Here is a 23703-nt window from a genome sequence, read left to right as displayed (position 1 = left end):
CCATTTCAGGACCAGACGGGTGACATCAGGGAGACTACGCCCAGTTATTATACAGTCTATGGGAAAACCCCATCAAACAAATTTGAACCTGCGCACACCTACCACTCATAAATAGCAATAAACCTGGCGAGCAGTAACGGTGTGACTGAGAAGATCAAGAAAAAAATTTCAGTGGAAGAAAGGGAGATTTTATAACAAGAATACACAAATAGCTGTTATCCGTGAGCCAATTGAGTGAACAAAGAGAAAGAGAAAGTTTGGCGATCTTGAATTGAGTAAATTTTTTATTTTTTATTATTCATTATTGAGGTTTTCAACACAGTTGAAAACCTCAATAATAAAATCAGCAATATGAAAGCTGCTTTGAAGAACAAGCATTGCATCAATGCTCCAGAATCTTGATGAATAACTCTACAGTTTGTGAACGCCAACATTTCACCACACACATCTTGGAAGGACCCAGACGTATAAAAGCAAAGAGCGAATGAAACGTAAAACTGACAGCAGTGAGCCTCGTTGGTTTGAGACTTGGACTGTCTCCCTTATCTCATCTGTTCACCAAAAAAATGTGTCTCCTAAATCAAAATTTGCTGTATGGCTACACATCGCCACCTTTCCAAAGGATTATCCACTGTCTTTGCATATTTTGTCTCAAAAGTAACGCATTGCACAATGTCTGCCTTTCAACAGCTGAACAGGCGCTGTAATCCTGCCGTTAGCCCTTGTAATGGTGGTACAAACTGTTAGTACAAACGGTCTGTTTTCTTCACTAATGGCTAGACATGCCTTTGGGCCCAAGTCTACTTTTTTTGATCACAACAACTTTTTCCAGGATGCAAAGAGACGAGGTAATGTATTTATTTGTTGTTTTGTACTGACACTGAGAAACGGTAGAAATAACCAGTTCTGCCATTATCTTACAGAATAGCTTTAAATTTTGTCTGTTTCTGTTTGTGGTCCGTTCAGATAAGAGCAGGAATAATTAGACTACATTTAATTTACCCTGCAGGAAAGACTCTAAATGGTTACTGCCATTAGCTGAAAAAAAAGGGGGGGGGGGGGGCTTTATTGTTATTAGCAATCTGCAGGATGATTTGGAAAAATCTGCACACCAGAAAATAACAGAAAAAAACCTGTTTGGCAATCTGCCTCTTCTCCCTCCTGCATAATAAATCTGTTATTATTTTAGGTTTGGGAATGAGGCTGAAAATAATTGCACCAAATGACTGAAACGGCTTTGAAGTAAGATACAGTTTCACATCGGGTGCTGCATCTTCTCTGGGTAATGTCTTCAGCTGAGGTGGGCGAGTATGTGTGATAAGAGAATAGATATCTACAAAATAACACCTCAGAAAGACGGTTACATAACAGGCGTACTTCTTCTGAATGTGTGTCAAATGTATACACCCCCATCTCTCAAACGATCACCATTATCTGTCACCATTTTGACTTTTCTGGATGTAAATGTCGAGTAGGTGGAGTTTAACACATCAGATTCAATGTGTTTGGTTGCAGAGACTGAGAGAGTGTTAGAAAGATGGATGAAGGACATAAAAGGGTGAAAGTTGTCTTTCCTTCACAATTTTATCCCCTCACTTTCCACGCTCCACCGCCTGCAGATCCCTCCTAATTGACCACAAAGGGTTGTAGCTCCCCTTCCACTCACACACACAAACACACACATGCACAGACACACAGAACACGACACCCCTGCCTTTCACCCGCTAACACAGTTGGCAGAGATCCAATTATCCTCCACTGACTGCAGGGATTAATTGAAAATAACTCATTACGCTTCTTGAGGAGATTCCAAATGAGTCAGATTTCAATTTGACTCGTAAGCTGGCCGTAATTTGAAGAGTCTGACCGCAGTGATCACAAGGCCTAAGTCAGCCGGGCAAAGACCGACAGACAGACAGACAGGCCCTGCAGACAAAAGGAAGAAAATATTCCATCCTGAACCCTGCAGGAGGAGTGTCTGCCAGAAAATCTGCACCATGATCTACTTCTCCACTCATTTCTGTTCTTAGCTCTCTCGTGTTTCTTTTTCTGGCACTTCTCTCTTACGGGATGAACTTCGAGTCACAGTGAATATCATCATGCCTCTCTGACACATGCATTTCTTACTATTACTACATGATGCTGGCGGTGCAGGCGGAAGCTTGGAGAGCTTTTTGCACTCAGTGAACTCAAGTGTTCACCGAGTAAAAAACTGAGATTTAGAAACATGTGGGATGGAGACGACTGAAGCGTCTGAAATCTTGTTCTCTCCGTGGCGTCCTTCAAACCTTTCTTCTATCCTGTTTTGACTTCCTATCTTGTTTTTGTTGATTGCTCTCGGTTTTATGAGGGTTCCCTTTTTAGTACTGAGCACTTCGTCACTTTTGAATGTTATTTTTCTTTCATGCTGATTGTAAGTTATTGTTTAAAGCTGCTGACTCATTTACTTCAAACCAAAGCTACCAGCAAGTACACATAAAGCAGTGGTGTCAAAAGTATTCATATTAACTTCTCAAGTAAAGTTAGGGTCTAAAAAGACCTTTGTAGAAGTTTAAGTATTGACTCGAGCTTTTTACTTGAGTAATAGTGTTAAAGTACTGGATTAAGTATAGGCCGCGCCACAGGGGCCTAAAGTACACTCTAAAGGCCATAATGACTATAAAGTATAAAATGTTAATGTTGAAAAATTTGGAGCAGCTGGTGTTGACCAGTACTCATCATGAAGGCTAGATCACTTCAAACTGGTCTAGGCTAGCCAAAATGTTTGATTACTTTATTTTGATAGTGCCACAAGACCCGCAGTGTTTCCCCATGCTTATATTGGGGAACACCCTGCCACCCAATGGCAGCATCAGCCAAATTGATTTACTTTCCATGCAGTGCCAGACCAAAGCATGAGTAATTTAAAGTTACTGTAGATAATTTGCTGAATAAATAATATCTTAATTCTATAAGAAGTACCATACTTAGAAGGTGCTGTTTTCTGTTTTGCGCCAGCAGAGCGCGGCACTGGGTCTTCTTCATGTTGACTGACTATCATATTGCAAAGTGTGTTCCCCTGGAGATGGTTAAATAAATGTTGTTGGTGGTGAGAACTTCACTATGCCTTATTATTCCAACTCATGCTCAGGCAGTGTTATGTTTATAGCTCTAGAGTAACAAAGCTATTTTAAAAATTGTAGGGAGTAAAAATTACAGATATTTGACAGAAAATGTAAAGAGTAGAAGCAAAAAGTCAGCCAAAAACTAACTACTCCAGCTAAGTATAAATACCCCAAATTTCTACTTAAGTAAAGCCTGTTTCCACCAAGCGCTTCAGTTTCGTTCATCTTGGCACGGCACACATTTTACAGCGTTTCCACTAACTAACCCCGGGACAGATCCCCAAATAACTGAGATGAGCCGTCCCACTTTTTGGGAAGGTGGAGCTTACCATTAGGGATGGGTACCCTTTCACATTTGAAACAATACAGTACCGATGCCCAGTACCTGGCAATCGGTACCAGTACTCAATGGTACCAATTTTCAGTACTTTTTTTGTGTTTATGTGGTAAAAAATTATAATTGTTAATAATAGAATATAAAGTTGTTCAATTTAACATATTTATTCTTCTATAAATGACCTTACAATGCTGTGTTCATGTCCAGCATGGAGAATTGCCAACTCTTCCACTCACAAGGATGTGTTTAGGTACCTAAACATGGTACCTTTTGGTTTTACGTGATCGGTACCCGGCACTTTTGACAGAATCTGGTCGGTACACTTAAAAGTACCTAATTCGGTACCCATCCCTACTTACAATGCAACAGGAGCTGTATTTCTCTTGGCAGCACACAGTCTACTCTGAAACAAAGCTTGGTGTGCTTCGTATCAAAGAGCCACATGCTAATCACAAGGAGACGAATTGCTGGATGTCTTCCATCATTGCTCTCTGTTCACTGTGTCACGTTTTTCTTCTTCGTTGGGTTTATTTGCGGGGTACACTGTGATGCACTGCTACGGAGTCACAATATTATGTTACTGATGTGGCTGTTGGCATCCAGCTTACACGCTGCCAACCACGAGGGGGCACGGTTGGCTGTGAAAACGCAAACTGGACCAAGCTTAACCGATCCAACTCATACCAAACCGTACTGATCTGAACCGGACTGCTTTGTGGAAACAGATCTTAAGACTACTCTGACATAAAGTAACCGTGAACCTCCTCTGGTATTCTTTAACAGTTTCTTGTGTTCTAAAGCCTTGTATTGAAGTCTTTTATTTTTTTTAAAAAGCAGAAATTAAAACATGTTTGCTTCAATAGCTTTCCTGAACAATGTGATTTAAAACAGGAACCACCCTGGTATAATTTGGACATATTGTGTAAGCACTCTGTTTCCTCTTTTCTCAGAATCCTCCCGTATAAAACAACCCGCATCAAAGGTTATATAAACTAGGTATTCAAAATATTTTTCTGATTAATGAAAACCTAAAACAGACGAACTGAAGAGAAGTCCCTGGGATCAAACACAGCCTTCACTGCATCAATGCGACAGCACTGCAGACCCCTGGGGTATCAGGGGTGGGTGTTCTGGTGGGTGAGTGAGTGGCAGGCCTCATCAAGGCCACTCCTGCGACCCAGACTGCTCCTCCGCCCAATAATTCAACCCGGGGTAGGGGGCTAAATCTAGGTCAGTGGCTGGGGCACAGTCTGCATGCAGCGTGAGCCTGGCATGAGATGGTGGATTGTTGTTTGAGAAAACGAAGCAAGCGTTTGTTCTGGTGAATATTCAGCAGAATTATTTTCAATGATCTTAACATAAACTCGCTGTTTATCGAGGGGAAAGGACCTAAATCACAGGAACCATGCTGATGTCTTGAATATATAATCCTATTTTGTATTCATAGGAAAAAGTCTTTGGGGTGATTTTTGCTGTGAATAACCCAAATTCAGCTCCAGTTTGATGCTTTTTATGTTGATTTGCATTGCAGATCCCCTCAGTAACGCATAAACCCCTCTCCTTCTGCAGACACACACACATCACTGACACACACAATGAGGGCTGCTGGTGGAGAGCCACACAGCGGTCACATTAATGCAGGCTAATGACAGAGGCAGGGCGCTGCAGAAGTATGCAAAGTGTGAAACAGTGGGCTGGATTGAAGGCAGAGACTCAAACTTCCTTTCACAGTTTGTCCTTTTCTTTCCCAGTCAGCCAGAAAGGGGCTGAGTCAGTGCGTCCATTAACAAAAAAACCAACATGGAAACTGAAGAAACAAGAAAACAGAACTCACATGACACCATCAGAGGATCAGACGGCCTGTTTTTGTCACGCTTGTCTGTTTCACCAAAGCAGAGACGAGCTGAGATCATTCTTAAAGACTGAGGACAAGACCAACCTCAGGATTTAATGATAATGTAACCTGATGATGTCATCACATGAAGAATCTGATACCAGGGACATGTCCTGACATGACTGGGTTTTCTTTTGTAAACAGCCAAAGAAGAATCCTTTTTTGTAATCTTTGCTTTAGATAATGAATTCAAAAGAAACAAGTGATAAGAACGCTACTTTAATCTTATTTTAATTTTGGAATGAAGATAAGAAATGTGGCTTTTGCAATGCATAATATGATCAATGAGAGGTAAAATGCTGATCACAGTTTCTCAGATTAGCATCTTGAGAAGTCCAATTTCTGTCAGATCCAAAGATGGAAAAATCTCATCATTTATAGCTTTAACTGGAAAAGGTCAATAAATATTTTTGGCCTGAAAAAATACTAAAATCTTTCAACTGTTCAAGGTTAATTAACTTCATAATTAGACTGTGAATCGGCAGGGATCTGCCACCGTGACTTCTTATAACACTACAGGCAGGGGTTAGCAGTTTGCTATTATACAGCTGCAATATTTTTTCTTTAATCAAATTTTAAAAAACTTCAACACCAAGAAAATGCCTAATCTTAAAATTTCTAGTTAATTTCATTCCCTGTATCTGAAACCAAAACAGTGAGGTCTGCATTTTCATATCCCCATGCATCAAACATCATCATACAAGCCTTTGTGAAGGCTGATGTGCAAAAATAAAGGTTCAATACCAATTTAAAGTTCCTGTGAGGATTTTTTAAAATCTATTTTGTAACACACTAAAATTAATATTTAAATCATTTTATGGCCTAAAAGCAAACAAGATCATTGACAAGAGAAGTGACTTTTTTTGTGTTATTTTTAAAGTCTCAAAACAAAGGCAGGGGGTAGGTGTTACACCACAAGTGCGCTGCTGATTCAGCCTTTTGAAATTAGCTTTTGAGATGAGATTTGTTGGTCAAAGCAAAAAAAGACACACACCCCACAGAGCTCAAAAGGCCTTCAGCCCTGATAGAGTGTTGATCTTGCAAACTGACAGACCTTATGAAACACCAGCACTGTGAATTACTTCACAACACTTCAATAATGCTTCTCCCCTCACTTCATTTGGAGGAGGTATTAAATAGGAGATCCTCTGAGATGACACCGGCTGTAATGTCTTCCCCTGTAATCTCCAGCCTGGAGCGAATATTTTCTGCCAATCTGTCAGGCAATTAGAGATGAACCGAGCACAGATGTGTCCAGTGCTTGGCCTATTAGAGGAAAGTGTTTGGAGGAGACCAGCAGAGGAGGTCGTTTCTGTAAGGAGTCCTTTAAACACAGCTCAAAGGGAGTATCTGACCCTGATTCACTAACCAGGTAGTTTCACACTCTCCAATGCAGCAGATTTCTTGACTCCTCTCCTGAGGATCAACAGCTTCTCCCACAATGACTCCAGCAAATTCTCTAAAAGACGATTCACTTCTCACCTCAGGTAATGCCTGTTCTTCAAATCTGCTTCTGTACCTCCAGGGGAAGGTGAGAAGACACACTAAACTCTTCCACATACGCACACATCACAAGGCCGAGAGAGGCTGGTCCAGGTCATGAGGCGGTGAAGCCAAGGTTTGTTGAATAAATCATGCAGGATAGTGAAGACTTGAGAGGCTTTAGCAGGTCGTTCCAGTGGCTTTAAGACGGGATCAGGCTGCACACCTCAGACTTACACATCCCCTCTGGCTGTTTTGACTCGATCCTGCAGCTGCATTACTTCGTCACACTCTCCTCCTCATTAAGCTGCTTGCGAGCTCACTGTGGCTTGATACTAATGAGGGGTGGATGCTTGGCTTCAGCAGCTTTTGGTTCTACCAAGCATGCTCACCATAGCAATGTCAGTATCAATGAGAGGATAAGGTCCCTGCTTGGGTGATTTCCCATTTTCCCATTTAGCCAACCAAACGAGACTCATTCCGAATCCAGAGAGAGTCAGGCCCGGAGTGCACTCGGATTAAAAGCCTCTCTGTTTTCAAGCATGGGAGGCATTAAAGTATGGCGCAGGTAATGCTCCTTTGGTCCAGCTGATGAATAGATACACTCAGCAGCTTTTAGCATAACCTAACTGGTGTATTAAACAACAACCAACATAAGGCAGCATGTTTTGATCCTGAACCAGTCAGATTCTTCAAACTGCCAATTCAATTACTTACTACTTTTTCACGTTAATTTCACCTGCTAATGTGTAGATGTCCACAAATCACAAAAAGAGATTGTAGTCCTCAATTTTGGCAACCCTGGCACAATTTGGGAAAACAATTCAATTGTGATTTTTTTGGACCAATATTGCAATTGTGTTTTAGCATGCATGCATCCAACATGACAAAAGATACTGTCAACAAAAACAATTCTTTCCTGTAGGCCAACATGTTATGATGAAATGAGATGAACTGATACATGAATTGATATAAACAACATATCTTTATTTAGAGATGCTATGAGGAGGATATGAGGAGGATCTGTCTTAACTGCACTGCCTCGCCACCTTCTGACCCGGAGTCTCACGCACAGTATTGTTAATTACTTTTAGCAAGCCGTGAGTTTGTTTTGGAATTAAATGGAGATTGGATCAAAACACATTTTCTTAGTTCAAGACTACTTTTTACTGGATACAACGCGCTAACGTAAGGGACTTATCAGTACAGTTATATAGCTATACGGTTTGAAACCTGGCTTCAAGCAAATATTGAAGTAGCTGCTACATGTAGCAACATCGTCAGCCTGGTGCTCCAATGTATCTGTAGGCTAACGTGACAAGAAGTTAACACTGTCAGTTTGTAAGTAGTCAAGTAGCGGTTTTATTTAGCACAGATGGCAGCCCGTTGCTCTAAGACAGTGGTCCCCAACGCTTTTTGCGCCATGGACCGGTTTAATGTCAGACAATATTTTCACTGACCGGCTTTTCTCCTGTCTCCTCACTGGCTCTTTTACCCTGCCAAAAGAAACTTTCTAAAATGTTTTTTTTTTGTCCATTTTGCTAGTTTGGGAGGTTTGGCATCAAGAATGAGTCAAAGATGGGTATGACAGGAAGAATCTGGTCATTTTTCGAAATAAAACATTCAGAATCAGATGATAAATCATATTGAAATAATGAAAGTTGAGTAAATTTTATGTGCGACCCAATATCAATTGACCCAAGGCTAAGTAGTGAATTTATTTTGCCCTTCTGTCCTTTTCCTGTCTGACAATTTGTCTTCAGTGTCCACCATCACAACAAAATTAATCACAGAAATCGTTTTCAGCAGAGAAAGCACAGATCTCTGTGTTTTATCTCTTCTCACTACTAAACTTTATCAGCTGGTGTGGTGTTGTCATAGAGACCTAGGCGTGCCATAAATCAGTCCGGTCCTGGTCGGCCCAACCTGGAAGCTAAGAAGTAGCAATTTAAAATAACCTGTAAACAGCAATATTGATGCTGATAATCTCATTTTAAAGTGTGGATTACCATCAGGCATACATCTGGAATGAGGAATTTTTCAAGATCACTTTCAGACTCCTTACAGCCCTTAAACAATTAAAATTACAGTAGAATATTGAGCTATTGATTTAACTTCAAGCCTTGTAGACATGTAATATTTTTGCAAGAAAAACTAGCATGTTGACTTCTGTTGGTTTTACAAGGACGAATGACTTCAAGTTACTGTATCCCCTTCAGGTCTGTGTATGTGAAACTTTTTTCTTTCTTTCTTTTTTAATTGCAGGTTTTGCAATCTGACAATTGAGCTCTATTAAATTGCAATGTTGGTTTCAATTTGATTCATTTTTCAGCCCTAATTCTGACCAAAAAGAGGGTATTTACTCTTCAAATTCATGCTACCTTCAGAAATTTCAAGTATCATGTTGCTAATGTAGACCACTTACAACACCTGTGCCCAAAGTTTATCTTGCAGGAGGCCCACAGCCCATTTCTCCCTGTGCATGCAGGTGCATGGCTTTTTTTAGCCCATGCAAAAACGTCAGCCACAGAATGATGATGATCTGTGTTCACAGATTTTATCAGGTTAATTTCTTTACAAAGGCTGCTGCGAGTATCAACCAAGCTACAGCAAAGGAGCTTTATACTTAAACCAAGGCACATCATGTTTTTGTGCTTCAGCCTTGAGACTGCTCACAAGTCAGACACATTTTAAGAACGGATACTCTGAATACATTTACTATACGAATGAGACTTTATTTCAGAAACTAGCAAATATTTAGCGTGTTTCAACATTCCCTCTGTTAGACATCACATGACTATCACACTATGCTGGCAGACAACCAAAGAGAATGGATCCTGGACCAAACTAGCATCTCTTTATCCCAGACAGAAACTCAATGCCATTACACAAAGCTCGCCAAACGTCTCTGTTACCAAAGTAGCATGGCGAAGCAGCTCCAGCCGCTTCAGCTCACCCACACAGTGCTTGAATGCAAGTGCTAAAAGAAGAAGGAGTGTTGCCAGACAGGGATAACAACTGGTTGATTATTACCAACACGTAGTACATGTCTGCCTTTGATACAAAGAAAAAAACACACACAGAGAGATCCGTTTCCACGTTTCTGTCATCTGAGAAGACATCTGCAGCCACCTCTGGGAATAAAAACACTCTTTCATGTGTCACTTTACCTTTTCTATTATGCAACACAGTTATGAAGCGAAGTAGAAGTGAAGTTTTCACATTGATTTCATCTGAAACTGGAAAACACAGCAACAGGGATCACTGAATGAGGCCACTGTGGTGGGTGCTGCTTTCCTCACATTTCATTCCTCACTCTCAAGCTTTCACCTCTCACCAAACACACTGAATGAAATGAAGCCAGGTTGTGCCACACAATGCAAATCCTCTCCGTGTAAAAGACGTACAATGATCCAGTCTGCCTCTCCATGCAATAAATCTCCAGGAGGAGGCAGCTTCAGCTACAGTAACAAACGTTAACCTCTTCATCTCTGCCAGAGCTGCATTATGGTCTGCATTAATCAGAGCCTATAAAGATGCACTCACTGAAGGGGGATGCCCGTCCCGGGAAATACTTACATCACAGGCAGAGTGTGTGTGTGCATGTGTGTATGCTTCAGAGAACATATGCATCAGTTAACCCACCCATATGCAGAGTTGGAGGTGTAGTATGTTATAAAAACATGCAGCTGTGGCTATTATTAAAACTATATTTATAGATCATCGACATTTAGAGGCGTAAATTAAGCTCTATTATAAAAACAGAAGTTTACATGCATGAAGAAAAAGAATAACAGCTTACCTCCCCAATTCATCTCCAATTTCATATAATTCCTCAACATTTTCTTGGCTGAAAACAGTCATGTTGTCTGGGCACTTCCTCACTTTTCCCCCAACCACAGGCATGTTCTCCCCCAATCCTCTTTGAAACGGCACACCGGCTCTTCACAGCAGCACCATCTCTTCAAGCAGCAGCAGCAGCCTCCGGTATGGGCAGGGTTACAGCCAAACAATCCACCGAGTCATGTTAGGGCTTCCACCACAGAGGGAGGAAAGAGGAGCCAAAACAAGAGGAGAGAAAAACAGTAAGACCTCCACCATGAAACCTAAGCACAGAAAATGTTTGAGGGTAAAAAAAAGGTGTGTGTCCAGATAAGTCGTGGAGGGAATTTCAGTTCATTTTAGGGAGCTGGATTATTCTGCTCACCCCTTAAATGACTCAAATAACTAAAAGTGAAAATCAAACTATCACTCTGACATATAAGGTTTTTTGGTGTAAATGACAACATTATCTTTATTATATTACATTATATGTAAATACTTGGGCTGAGACTTAAGTGAATCAATTAGGATGAATTCTTTACATAACAAATGTTGCGTTAAGAAAATTAATGCATTTCATTCAGAGTTTATTGTTTCACTCCAGATAACACAGATCATTTCTCAGTGCATGAGTTACTTGCATATCATTTGTAACAATACAAAGGTCGAACAAACAATATAAAGGTGACAGATGAATCAGAGATAAAAAATAAAATCCATGAGTACAGCGCCCTTAACATTAAAAAGTATGTATTCTTGAAAATAAACATGATTTCACTGTTTAAACTTAAGTCTATAACTGTTCGTGGATTCAGTCATCTACCAAAATCCATCTGTATTGAAAAATGTTGTGTTAATATTATGTCAAATACTAATGTAAAATCAAAATGATAAATTACAAAGCTTCTAATAATATATTTTTTCAACCAAGTCCAACCACTACTTTACACAGATATAGATTTTTGTTGAGCGAAAATTAAGATTATCTTCCTACATTATTTATACCCTTTGGATGTTAGGACGTTAAGGTTGTTTAAGACTTAAGACATTTTGATTTTTTTCTTTTCCCCCCACAAATGTTGCCCCTCTTACTCTTTTTTAACCAAATGGGGAAAATTGTTTCAGTGAACCGACTCCTTTGGTTCGCCAAAAAGAGTCGGTTCTCTGACCTGACTCGTTCTTGACCTCCTCATCACTATGGTCAACAAAAGGAAACCTGACTGAAAAATGAACCTGCACCTCCAGGGCGACGTCACGACTCCTGTCCCCACAATCTCTGACATTTTCCAGGCACGAGTTAAGAGTTATTTTTGCCATAACAAGTGCACATTTTAAAGATTTGAGTAATTTAACCATAACTGTGCCACAACCGGCCGGTTAGGAATGCAAACAGACTCGTGAAAGCTTGGAGTAGCCATGGGAAACACGCGAGGTTTAGTCCGACTGTTGAGTGCTCGTATCTTTAGCTTATCTTGAAAATATGACTGATGCTGACCCGTACAGGTGTTTAATCCAGTTTAATTTAGTGCTGACAGAAGTCACGCCCATAAAAACACCATTTTAAACCCTAAACCTTGATTTTGTCTTAATTAACAGCATGACCAGCCCCTCTGTGTTTTCTGCAGTATGAAATATTCAGAATCGTGAACATTAACGGTTCGCTTTAACCGTGCGTTCCTGCCCCTTCTTCATCTCAAAACTGACACAAATTCAATGAATAAAAGGGAAAGTATCTTACTATTTGCCGGTGTGTGTCCCGTTGCCGAATGTAGCCGAGATTTCACGCGTCTTGCTAGACTCCGTAATCCCGGTTTGCCTCACGGAAGACAAAATGCTGCTGGCTGGTACGAGTACGGGAGAAATCAACGTTAACAATGTAAGGCAAGTGCTGCATTCACTGTACATGGGAAATTCGGTAATAGAGGCTGGAGCGCCTTGAGTTCACTGGGTTGGTCAGCTTGGTTTGAATTATTAAGAAAAAAAAACCCTACCACCACGTTCACAAAAAGATACAAACACCAATTGGGCCAGCCACAGAAGACAGCAACGGTTTATTGGACTTAAGCTATTTCTTAGAGAAAATATTTTATTTTCAAGAACGAAGCCGTAATATCCGAGTTTTTACGTTCCACAAAGGCAGCACCGTTGTCTGTCAGTTAGAGCAGCTGTTTCGCTCGCAGGAGGGCAGCAAAGCTTTCACTTTTTAATTTAATCACAGTTAAGCAGATAATTTGAGTTTAGGAGACTTTATTTCATTAAAAAAAAACTGATTTTGTTTATTTATTTTTTGCACGTATTTACATTGAACAGTTGATTTTCATGGAGAAATCTAATGCACATTTGTACTTTTGAAGGGTTTAAAGGCAGAAATATAAGCTAGAAGATTGCTTCTGTGGGTTTCATACTACTATTTTATAACTTTTTTTTCTTATCAAGATTCAACAGCAATTTTTTTTAAATATAAAAAGCCATATTCTCCTTTAAAATGTATAAATACACATGTGTACAAAAAAATAAATATGTACACATGAGTTAAAATTTACGTAGATATATCAGAGTTAGCCAAAAGGCTAGTTTATATGTGGTAACTATAGCCTCATTGCTTTTCTAATGTATCTTCATTTTACTGTCACATATTGCCCCTTGGAGCACTGGGCTTCATCTTCACTGTTAATAATCTTCTCTTTAATGCAGTCATAAGACAGTACTTGTGGGAAAAATCATCTCCATCATTATTGTGTTCCCCAAAGGCCACAGGGTGTGAGAATAAATGATTCAGTGAGAAACCATCCGTCCATTTATCCATCAGGCCTTTTTCTTCCAGCAGGGAGCCGGAGCCTTTCCCAGCATGCACTGAGAGGGAGGCAGGTTTCGCCCTGGTCGATTTACTTTGAGACAAACTTTACAAATTAGAGCGTGAGGGCCCCTCTCTGAGGCTCATTATGACTTTGATTTGTATTGTGCATGTTCAGTCAAGGTGAAGTGTGAAGCTGTGACCATCATATCTGATCTGCTCTGCTGCACTTCAGTTGGCACGCTGACTGTAAAGTTAGTGTATGAGATCTGTTCCCAGGGCTCCAGCTGCAGCTCTGCAAAGCTAAAGCTGATTAAACAGAGAGAAAAGCTGGAGATGCTGTTATTTCATGTAAAACATGATGATAAATCTCTTAGACTGTACTTGGAAGCTTCTCTTCATCAAACTGAAGAACTGTGCTAACTCAGATACTTGTTCCAGTGCAGAGGACTATATGTACTCAACACTGGAGAGGTGTGAATTTGAGATTCACACCAGGCTTTCAGAGTTTGAATAATTTGTTCATCCAGTTTTGTGGAGGAGCTGAACCACATCATTTTGCATTTTGAAAAGAAAGAAACAAAAATGTCAAGAACCAGACGAAGAGGTGGAAAATTTAATGAGTTCAGCTGAAAATACCTGAGAAAAGCAGTATGACAGTTAGATTTCTGGCTGCTCTGAAATATCCCAATAATACTGAGATGAGCTGTCATCAAAACTGTTGCTGACATTATTGGTCCCCTGAGGGTAGAATGTAAAAATCAATGATCCTCTGACTGATCATCACAACATCTCAACAATTTTACAGGTTAATCAAAGTGTCTGAGTTGAGATCCTTCGACTTTTCTGCCACTTGCCAAGAGGTCAACTTTCTAATTTGTTCAGCATTTAATTTATGAAGAAATATTTACAGAGCAAACATCCTTAACCACTTTAGCCAGCTCCTCCTGTTATTCTGTGTCTGATTTTTCCATGTTGTTTCTGGTGCTCACTCTGTTCTGTACTTTTGGGGTCTTTGCTGCTGCTCTCCCTGCCTTGGCTTTACATATATGCACAGGAAAGAGGAAAGAGGCAAAGGTGGGCTCACCTCATCTCAGGCTTTTGTATTTCATGTAGGCATGTGGGAGGGTGGGTTAGAGTGGGACTCTGATACTTCCCCTACAGTCCTGCTCAATGTTTGAAAATATTTCTTAAGCAAAAGTGACATGTCTCATTTAATTACAAGAATAAATAAATAAATAAATAAAGTTTCCAGCAGCCTGTTGCTATATAACCTAAATAGTTGATCTTAAAGCAAGTCTGCCTCTGCCAAGGCAAATAACAAATCAAAGTTTACATAAATTTATATTTTTGTGTTTTACAGCTATATTTGTAGAGATAAGGCAGTGGACAGAGTTGGAAACTGGGGATTTAGGAGGCCAAGCCCACACCTGGCCAACTGGCTTTTGAGGTGAAACTTGCACCACCCTTTGCCACCCCTCTGCACACACTCCAACAAAATTCTGATAAATCTGTGACATAATCTGACAACATGATGCATTAAATTTCATCTGCCATACAATATAAACCAGCTATAGATATTGTAAAATATCTGTGTGAAGTATCTGAGACAAAAAATCTGCACAGAATATAAAATTATTTCAGTCTGACACTGAATAATAACAGTTATCAGGCTGTTTCTGCTGTGTAATTTAGCTGGGGAATGGTCATGTGACATAAAGTGTTATGGCACCCCCTGCTGGTTATAGATGGGTTCAACTACAGATGAATCCAGTTTAAAAACAAACCAGCAAGGTAAAAGTGATAAAACTACACATCTAGGCAAGAAAATAGAGACATGTTGATCTTTTAGATCTTTTTATTGCAGTACAAAGTACAAAATAGTAAATAGTCTTTTTAAGAGCACTGTTACACATCAAGAAAAGAAAAGCCCTTTATGAAACAGTTACAGTCTTCAGGGCTTGTATTAAATGATAGTACAATATTGATAAATAACATAACATTTCATTATGGAAGCCATTCATTTCAGAGTACCACAGAAAAAATGGGAAAGACTTTTAATATAGTGGACTGTGCAGTGGGCGCTGCTATGTTTTTTATTCTGCACTTTAACAGATGAAGCTCAGCTGATCATTTTCTTCCAGCAGTTGTGACAGATGCAGGTAGATATTTGCACTATCCGGGTTGTTGCTGCCAATTGTTAAGATTTGTGTGAGATGTGCTTGCAAATTGTTTGTTTAAAAAAACAAAGTGAAATGATGCTCAAATTAACTGACACAGGACTAGAACACATTCCAGACTAATCCTTTAAATTTGATGCAAAACAAAACACATTGGTGAAGATTCACACAAGTAATTTTTTCCTCTGAGATCATATTTGGATAGGAAGTGCAAATAAAGCCCTCTAAGGGATGTACAGTACTATCCATTGTCTATGTTGTTGCTGATCAATCAGGAAACATTGAATGTGATAGCTACTTTCCAGGTTTCCTATATTTATCCAAAATCAGAGACTTTAAAAGAGCATTTGAGCTTCCAACCCTGAATATGACGTCAGAAAAAAACAAAACTGAGTGACTTTTTATCATCAGACTTGGAGTATCTGCTCAGAGATGACTTGTAAGTTAATATTTACTGTGGTGTTTCTGTTCAAACAACTAAAATTTAACTCAAGAGACATAAAAACATTCAAAACTAAGGATTAAATTCTGGAGGATATGTTTGTTAAGATCAAAAAACGAATAAAGGCAGTTATTTGATATTACACATTTTGATTGAACAAGCATAAAAAATCCCTTTTGGTCTTTTTTTTTAACATTCACACACCAAATAATAAATTAAAGAGATACCATACATGATACCAAGATATCAAACATGACTTAAGAAAAACGCTGTTCGTTTGTTTGTTGACTTTAAAACTACAGCTCAAGTTTGTTTCCTGTCCTCTAAATTAAAAACATTTTTTTTTTCCGTTATGTTCCATATTCTTCTCATCGAGCTCGCTAAAAGAAGAAAATGTTCAAAACAAACATCAGTTTGATTGTCAGATGAACAAAAGCGATCTTCCTGCAAGAGTGAACACTAAAATTTCAAAATCAAAGCACATCTGAATTAACAGTCCCTTTCAAAGACAAGGTGCAGCTGCACATTTTTACAATCGGATGCTGGTATTTAAAAGACGCCTTCACACGTTTTATTTTTTATCCAGTCGTTGACATAAAGAAGTGCTTGTTTTTTAACTTTCACAGGTCCCACTTGCTGATGAAAGCTGTAAGGCTTGGATGAAGTCAGGAGGAGCAACAAGATTCTTCACCATTCAAAAAAACATGTTAGTCGTCACCTAATCACAGGTAAATCCTTGTTGGTTTAAATAGAAGTGTAATATTTTTTACCCAATTTTCTGTGCAAAACTTTTTCCAACATTGAAGTGTTTATGATAATGCAAATTATAGCCTGCCTCCTCTGAACTGCAGCCAATAATGAAGGTAGGGTGAGATATAGGGTCGAACTAAATAAAAACTGGGATATTAAAGCATCGAGTCCACAGCGTTCAAGTCTGAGTCATTTTTATTATTATTATTATTATTATTATCATTTTTCAAATTTTTAATAGGGCGCGTAGAAAACACGTTTATTAACATTATTCTTACAAATCCCTTTTGTGTGTCTGAAGATGTAAATTATAGTGCTGTCAGGCGATTAAAAATAATAATCTAATTAATTACAGGATTTGTGATTGATTAATTAATCTAATTAATCACATTTTAATCTCATATCTGTTTAAGGTCCCCAAATAAAGAATTTGAATTCTAGGACATTACAAAATTGTAGTGCATGACTAATCAAATGAATACACAAAGAAGTGAAGATTTGTCAATCCACTTTTTTCCCCCAATTCGATTGTAACCGTTTACTGCATCTATAGAAGTAAATTATGTTTTTCAGCGGGGTCTGGCGGAGCTTGTCAATCAAAATCCTCATCAACTACTGTGGGTGAGAGCGGTGCTCTCTTTGGATGAGAGCTCAGCATGGATATGAGGAGAAGATGTGAGATGACAGAGACACAGTGAGGCGCTGCAAGTCAGTAAAGTTCAGGCAGCTCACGCTCCGACTGAGGATGTCCACTCTTCTTAGGTGGTTTTGGTGTTTACATAGTCATAGAAAACAATATTATTTGGGTCTTTAAAGATCGTTCAAGATGCACTGGCAGCCAATGAGTTGATCACATTACTTTTTATAACGCATTAATTTCCAGTATACGTGTTAAAGTGGCAGCCCTGGTAAATTATGGATGAAATTGAAGCACCGTGTGTTTACTTCTCTTAATGGGGGAGACTCACTCTGAAGCTGTGGAATCTCTGCAAATGTCCAATCAAGTTAAAATACTTGCAGCCCAACAGCTAATAATCCAGATTTTCATCAACCAAACCTTTGTTGAAGTCTGAGATTGTCTCAGATCTGGCTCCTGCAACAAGTGATTCAAGTTTAGCAGTAAGTGAAGTAAAACTGGTCAAAAATACAGATGTGATGATATAGTTAGTAAATCTATTTATCTGATTTAGAAAAGTCCTGTGGTAATATCGGAGCAGAGTTTTAGGCTTTGTTCGTATGTGTGAGTGTGTAGTTAGTGATATTAAATGTGACCCTCAGTGGGTTGCCTCCAAGTTAGCTTTGTAGTGTGTGTTGAGTATGATTAACCCCTTAAAGCAGGTAGATGTGGTTGATTCCTCCAGCAAACAAATGGTCTGCTTTCCAGATGTGTTGTTGCACAGCTGGCATAGTTTCACTTCATCAGTTCAAAGTGGATCTAACATGACCTGCCTTGATACAGGAAGGGTTCTGCTAGGTGTCTGAGTTGCTTAACGAACAACTAGTTAAAAAAATTATGAAATTATAATGCCTAAAGTAAATCTTATTGCATATTGGCTCCTCACACTGTCATTCCAATGCTCCTGTCTTTTGGGTTTGGGGTTTCAGTTTTGCTTCCTTGTTTCATTTGTTTTGCACGGGAACGTTTCAAACACAGAGAAATTATGAAACAAAGGAAGCAGAAAAAATGTCCAACTGAGTCAAGAATGTCGACTCCTGCTGCAGGAACAAATATCTTCTTCTGCTCAGCAGTTCAGCTTTTCTGGGAAAAGTTTTACACATTCATAATCTTTGAAACATTCAGTTTCTCCCAAAGCGCTAACTGATAGCACAGGTTTCAGGATAGGTCAATAAAATGCTTTAAAAAGACAATAGAATGTACAAAATTAAAATATTCTCATGCAAAATGGTTTTGGTGTTGTTTCCTCTGTACAAAGTCTTGCTGTGGATCTGGACCCCCAGGGTCAAAGAAGTCCTGGTAGTCTGTAAACATGAGGATACTGTCCTCTGTGGTAACTCCTATATAAATCACCCTGTTACTGTTTTCATTTCAGCATAAGAAACCTCTCATGTGTCGGCTCTGCATGACTCACGTTCATCATGAACACTCACAACCTCATCGAGGTGGCAACAACCGCGCTGTTGTTCCTATAAACGCTCCTCTAGAGGCAGGGATTAAAGTTTAAAGGGAACAGATGGAGTTTGAAGCACCTCTGACTGCCTGCAGCAAACAGCTGTCCACTTTTTTGTTTTTTAACAAAACTCCGTCTCCAGATGTTCTCCTAACACCACCTCCCTGTCAAAGAGCCGGCTCCCTGAAAGTCCTGTACATCTGCAGCGACGTCACCTCCACGTCCGGGACTTTGGAGTTCTGAGGCCGCCCTGTCGGGCTGTATCCCGCTGATCGTCCCATCGGACTGAAGCCTGTGGTGGTTCGTCCGATGTTGGGGAAACCAGAAGACCGCGACACTGCAGGACGCCGGAGGAACCGACCAGATGTCACCAGGTCCCCGTAGCCCTGTGCATGCGAGAAGGCGTAGCCTGAGCGACGGGAGCTGGTGCGACGGATGCGGGTGCGTCGAGGAGGAGGGGGAGGTGCAGCTTTGGCTTGTCTCACCTTAAACATCACCTGAGAGTTTGAGCAGAAAGTGAGGCAGAAAAAATATCAATTAAAGGTACAGATATTTTTTCTTGAAGAGCTCAGGTTTGAATTCCCCATTAAAACACATGAAAATCAGAAAAAAAGCATACCATTAAAAAGTCCTTGTTAGAGGATTTTTCCCCCTTTTTTGTATATTTTCTTCTCCTTAGCAGATATATAAATCAAGCTCTAAGATCAGGGCTACAGTTTCCACAATAAAATAAAAATATGTGCATTATTTTGGTAAAATGTTTTAATTATTAATAATTTATACAAATACATACAATGTATGAGCCACACACATTTCCTGTTTGCAGTGAGTGGCTACACGAAGTGAAGACAAATAAGAGGTAATTTAAGATTCTGATGGTAAAATCTGACAAATGGAGGATGAACCACAGGAGGAGAATAAAGCCTGAAATAGTTCTGACGCGATCAGTACCTTGTCATTGATAGTGGGGCTGATCTGTATAAACAGGAAGCGGTAGGTAACCACAGGAAGAACACACAGGATGGTGGTGAGGAAGATCGTCAGCCAAACATTCGGCTGGTTCAAAGAGTTTCGGGCTGATCCTGAGGAAAACACACAAGTGTTAGAAGAACAGGACTCCATCACCTCTGCATTGGCTTCACTTCATATGGTTGTCTCTTGGTTTTCAACAAATACAGTAAAAACAAAAAGTGGACGTCATCTTGCTTGGCTCAAACGAGGTTGCCACAAAAACTGCTCCCCCTGGTGGCTGGTTGCAGTATAGATAAACAAAAATCCATCTCCCCAGCCATTCCAGATGGCCTGTGGTTTAAACTTTAAACAATAATACACCTCATAGAAATGTTTCTCACATCAAATATTCAAATTCTCTTTTCTCTGAAAAGTTTCATTCGTTATAAACGTTAAAAATTAGGCTTTATGTCATGTCTAACAATAATTGACAGCTGACATTCTTGTGTGTTTTTTTTAGGGATTGTTAAATATGTCAGGAGGGAGAGCCAAAAAGAGATAAGACCCTCGAAAGAAAAAAATATATATATTTTTGTCACCTGGCACCATAGTCTCTACTGTGCAGACTCTATCTATACTATGGCAGCGCCTCCAACAGCTACACTGTCCACTCTATATACAGTCTATGGTTACCACTCATACAATTTTTTGCACTGGTAGTGTCATTTTCCTCATAACACCAATACACTTTAGTGTTTCTATTGATCACTGTCTTTAATGACAGCTTTCTTTTGTTGTCGACCTTTATACCACTCTTTGCCCACACTTATCTATTTATTTACTTCTTATTAAACTTTGAAAGCACAACATTTCTTAAAATAAGTAAATATAAAGAAAAGAAGAACACAAAGATATCTGATCAATCATGACACAAATAAAGAAAACTTTGAGGAGTTTGATAAAGTTTCAGGATAGAGTTCTATGTCCTCTTTAAAAGCATAAAAAGTGGGTTAGGTGTTTTCAATCTCACATTTACGAATTAAAAAACTTTGCTAATAATAAAATGAGGCTGCATAGGTTAAATTTGTCTTCTGGTTTCGATTAAAATGTTTTAAAGCCAAGAAAAAAAAACATCCTAAAGAGAAAAAAACTCACTGTTGCCCTCATCATGTCACTTTTTGATCATCAACAAATCAAAACCAAGAGGAGGCGGGACTACTAGATTCAGCTTTGTCAACAAACCACAAAGGTTTGTTTGGAGGAGAAACTAACCACATATTTCCAACACCAGCTGCTGCCAAAGCTACAACATGATTACTAACAATGTTTTTTTTATAACATTTCTCTGTAAAATCTATTTAATGCTACAGTTCTACAGTTTCATTTAGCAGACGCTTTTGTCCAAAGGGACATACAACACAAGCAAGAATTTAGACAGAAGGGAAAACCTAGTTAGTGTGACAAAATTACTACAAGTTATTCAGCTGCAGGTGCTGCCATCAAGTGCAGGATTATTTGTTTTATCAAATAATATAGAATTATCTTACCAACTAACCACAATTAATTGCTGCAACAATATAACTCAACCTTCAACAAAATTAGGTACTTAGTGCTGAAAACTCAATAAAAGCTGAGTCTGAGACCTTTGCACCCATTCTACTCCTCAGGACAAAGAGGAGAAGGGTCAGATTAAGTTTTTAAGTGTTCCCTAAAGAGATGAGTCTTCAGACATCTCTTTGAGTAGAAAGGGACTCTGTGGATTGTTAAGAGTTTGGTAATTCATTCCACCATTTGGGCACAACAGAGGAGAAGAGTCTGGCTAGAGATTTGGAGCCGTGCAGGGCTAGAGTAAAAATGAAGAGCAGAGCATTTAAAACAGGCTAAACAATCATTTAAAGGATGGTGTAGTGGGGCATGTCAATAAATTTACCACTTACCCATGAAAGAGAAAACTGACGGCAGCATGAGATACAAGCCGTTGCTGTACATGGTGAAAGTCACGGCAAAGTACATCACAAGACTGCCCACCACGAAGAAAGTGTTCACTGCTGTCCAGTAAGACATCTCCAGCCCCAACTACAGACACACAAAAAAGAGATTTTTCTTTTCATTCTCAGAAAGAGGCAAAACAATTCAAAGTCATCCAGAAGAGCAGGTCTCATGCCTGTATCGTGACAGCAAACAGCAGACACGTCTGTGTGAGGAGAGCGAAGGTCTGGTAGTCCGCGACTTCTTTCCCATCGCTCCTCACTGTGTCCTGCAAAGCTGCGTAGGGGATGAAGAAGAGCACTAAGGAGCTGTAGCAGCTGTGAAGGGCACACTTGAAGAAGGTCTTCTTGCTGAAGTAGAGGTTGAGTTGACCGGGAATGTAGAGCTGGGGATGCTGGAAACTCCACACGTCATTCACATCCTGACCAGCAGGGGGAGACAAAGGTGTGAGGTGTGTATGAGTAAGATCACAGAGTAGCAGTGGTTGTTATCTGTGTTAAACACACACTAATGTAAACATGAATCATGCGATTACCTGATCAAACAGACTCATTCCCAGAACAGGCAGCGCCGTGTACATCAGGTTGTAGAGTGTAATGAACCACTCATCGTACACCGTCTGAAGAGCAAAGTCAAAAGTCTGTTTGTTTCTTCTACAATAAAAACAGTAAAATGCAATAAAATCAGAGTCATACTCTTCTACTCTCACCTGTGCAGAGAAGCCGCAGAAGAAGGCGTACCAGAAGTGGACGAAGGTGAAGGTGAAGTTCTTGTAGAAGAAGTAGCGCAGGAACTTGCACATGCGCAGGTATGACCAGCGGCCGTGCACCAGCAGGAGGCGCTGCAGGAAGCGGAACTGAGCGAAGGAGTAGTCGCTGGACAGCACCGCCTGCATGCCTTCCTGACCTGAGATCCCCACACCTATATGAGCCGCTGGATGGACAGAGACAGGAGGAAGAAGTTTTTCTGAGAGGCTGAAATTCTTTGTAATCATCCTTTAAATATTCCATTACCCAAGTCTCACTCATCGATTTTTCATTTCCCAAACACAGATTTCCTAAATAGAGCAAAAAAACCGTCTGAGTTTCATGAATAAAGGTTTTTGTTGCCATGAGAGTTACCTTTGATCATGCTGACGTCATTGGCGCCGTCCCCAATGGCCAGCGTGACCGCCTTTTTGTACTTCTTGACGAGCTCGACCACCTGAGCTTTCTGCAGAGGAGTCACTCTGCAGCAGATCACTGCCTTACACATGCATGCCGTCTTTAGAAACTCCAGCTCCAGGCTGCGCTCCAGGGCATACGCCTGAGGGGAACACAAGGGAGGCAGGAAAGTGGTAAAACCGGAGTCATATCACCACTGAAAATGTTCAGCTCTAACTCTAACGGCGTCAGCGACTGCAGGAGTAACAGAATGGAAAGATGACGAAAGGAGCTGGAAGCTGACAGAAAATCAGAGCTGGGTGAGATACGATTTTAGAAAAACAAATTAAAACAAAGGTGCCACAGCTATCAACACCAATAGATTGTTTAAGTTATACTTGGCAGCATGGCTCTGTTCTATCAGCTCCCTGCCTTTCTGTGTCTGTTTGTGGAAAGTCTGAGTCCACTTCCCCTCCCTTTTCATGGGTGTAAATTAAAAGCAGAGGCAGGTAGAGCATCAGCAAATACTCCAAGGGACAGAACAGAGTGAGCATCAGTGAAACTGGTGAGTTTCACCACAGGGTTGGGGCAGGAGCAGGAAGGAGGCCAAGCTTAAAAGAAACAGCCGTTTTGACACCCTAACGACGATCGTCTCCTTGTTCATGTTGGGCTGTAAAACCTCAAACC

At 40.0% G+C, this 23703-nt stretch overlaps 2 protein-coding genes across 2 annotated transcripts in view; both read right to left on the bottom strand.

Moving 5' to 3' along the window:
* dapk1 (death-associated protein kinase 1) overlaps positions 1 to 12513 on the bottom strand; it is a 101902-nt gene extending 89389 nt beyond the window's left edge. Inside the window, exons 1-2 of the mRNA XM_074670054.1 lie at positions 12378 to 12513; positions 10620 to 10850 (exon numbers count right to left, since the gene is read on the bottom strand). Coding sequence (XP_074526155.1) covers positions 10620 to 10723 — 104 coding nt within the window. The 5' untranslated portion in view covers positions 10724 to 10850; positions 12378 to 12513. The remainder of the gene's footprint in view (positions 1 to 10619; positions 10851 to 12377) is intronic.
* A 5588-nt stretch (positions 12514 to 18101) lies between these two features.
* Positions 18102 to 23703, bottom strand: part of LOC141790490 (phospholipid-transporting ATPase ID-like) — a 46784-nt gene continuing 41182 nt past the window's right edge. The window contains exons 22-28 of the mRNA XM_074670382.1: positions 22996 to 23179; positions 22584 to 22807; positions 22410 to 22493; positions 22050 to 22295; positions 21823 to 21961; positions 19886 to 20016; positions 18102 to 19431 (exon numbers count right to left, since the gene is read on the bottom strand). Coding sequence (XP_074526483.1) covers positions 19102 to 19431; positions 19886 to 20016; positions 21823 to 21961; positions 22050 to 22295; positions 22410 to 22493; positions 22584 to 22807; positions 22996 to 23179 — 1338 coding nt within the window. The 3' untranslated portion in view covers positions 18102 to 19101. The remainder of the gene's footprint in view (positions 19432 to 19885; positions 20017 to 21822; positions 21962 to 22049; positions 22296 to 22409; positions 22494 to 22583; positions 22808 to 22995; positions 23180 to 23703) is intronic.

This window comes from Halichoeres trimaculatus, unplaced genomic scaffold, assembly GCF_033239565.1.
Source record: "Halichoeres trimaculatus isolate MK-OKI-2021-1 unplaced genomic scaffold, fHalTri1.1 fHalTri1_scaffold_5, whole genome shotgun sequence".
Classification (NCBI taxonomy): domain Eukaryota; kingdom Metazoa; phylum Chordata; class Actinopteri; order Labriformes; family Labridae; genus Halichoeres; species Halichoeres trimaculatus.
This window is presented reverse-complemented; position numbering and strand designations above follow the sequence as displayed.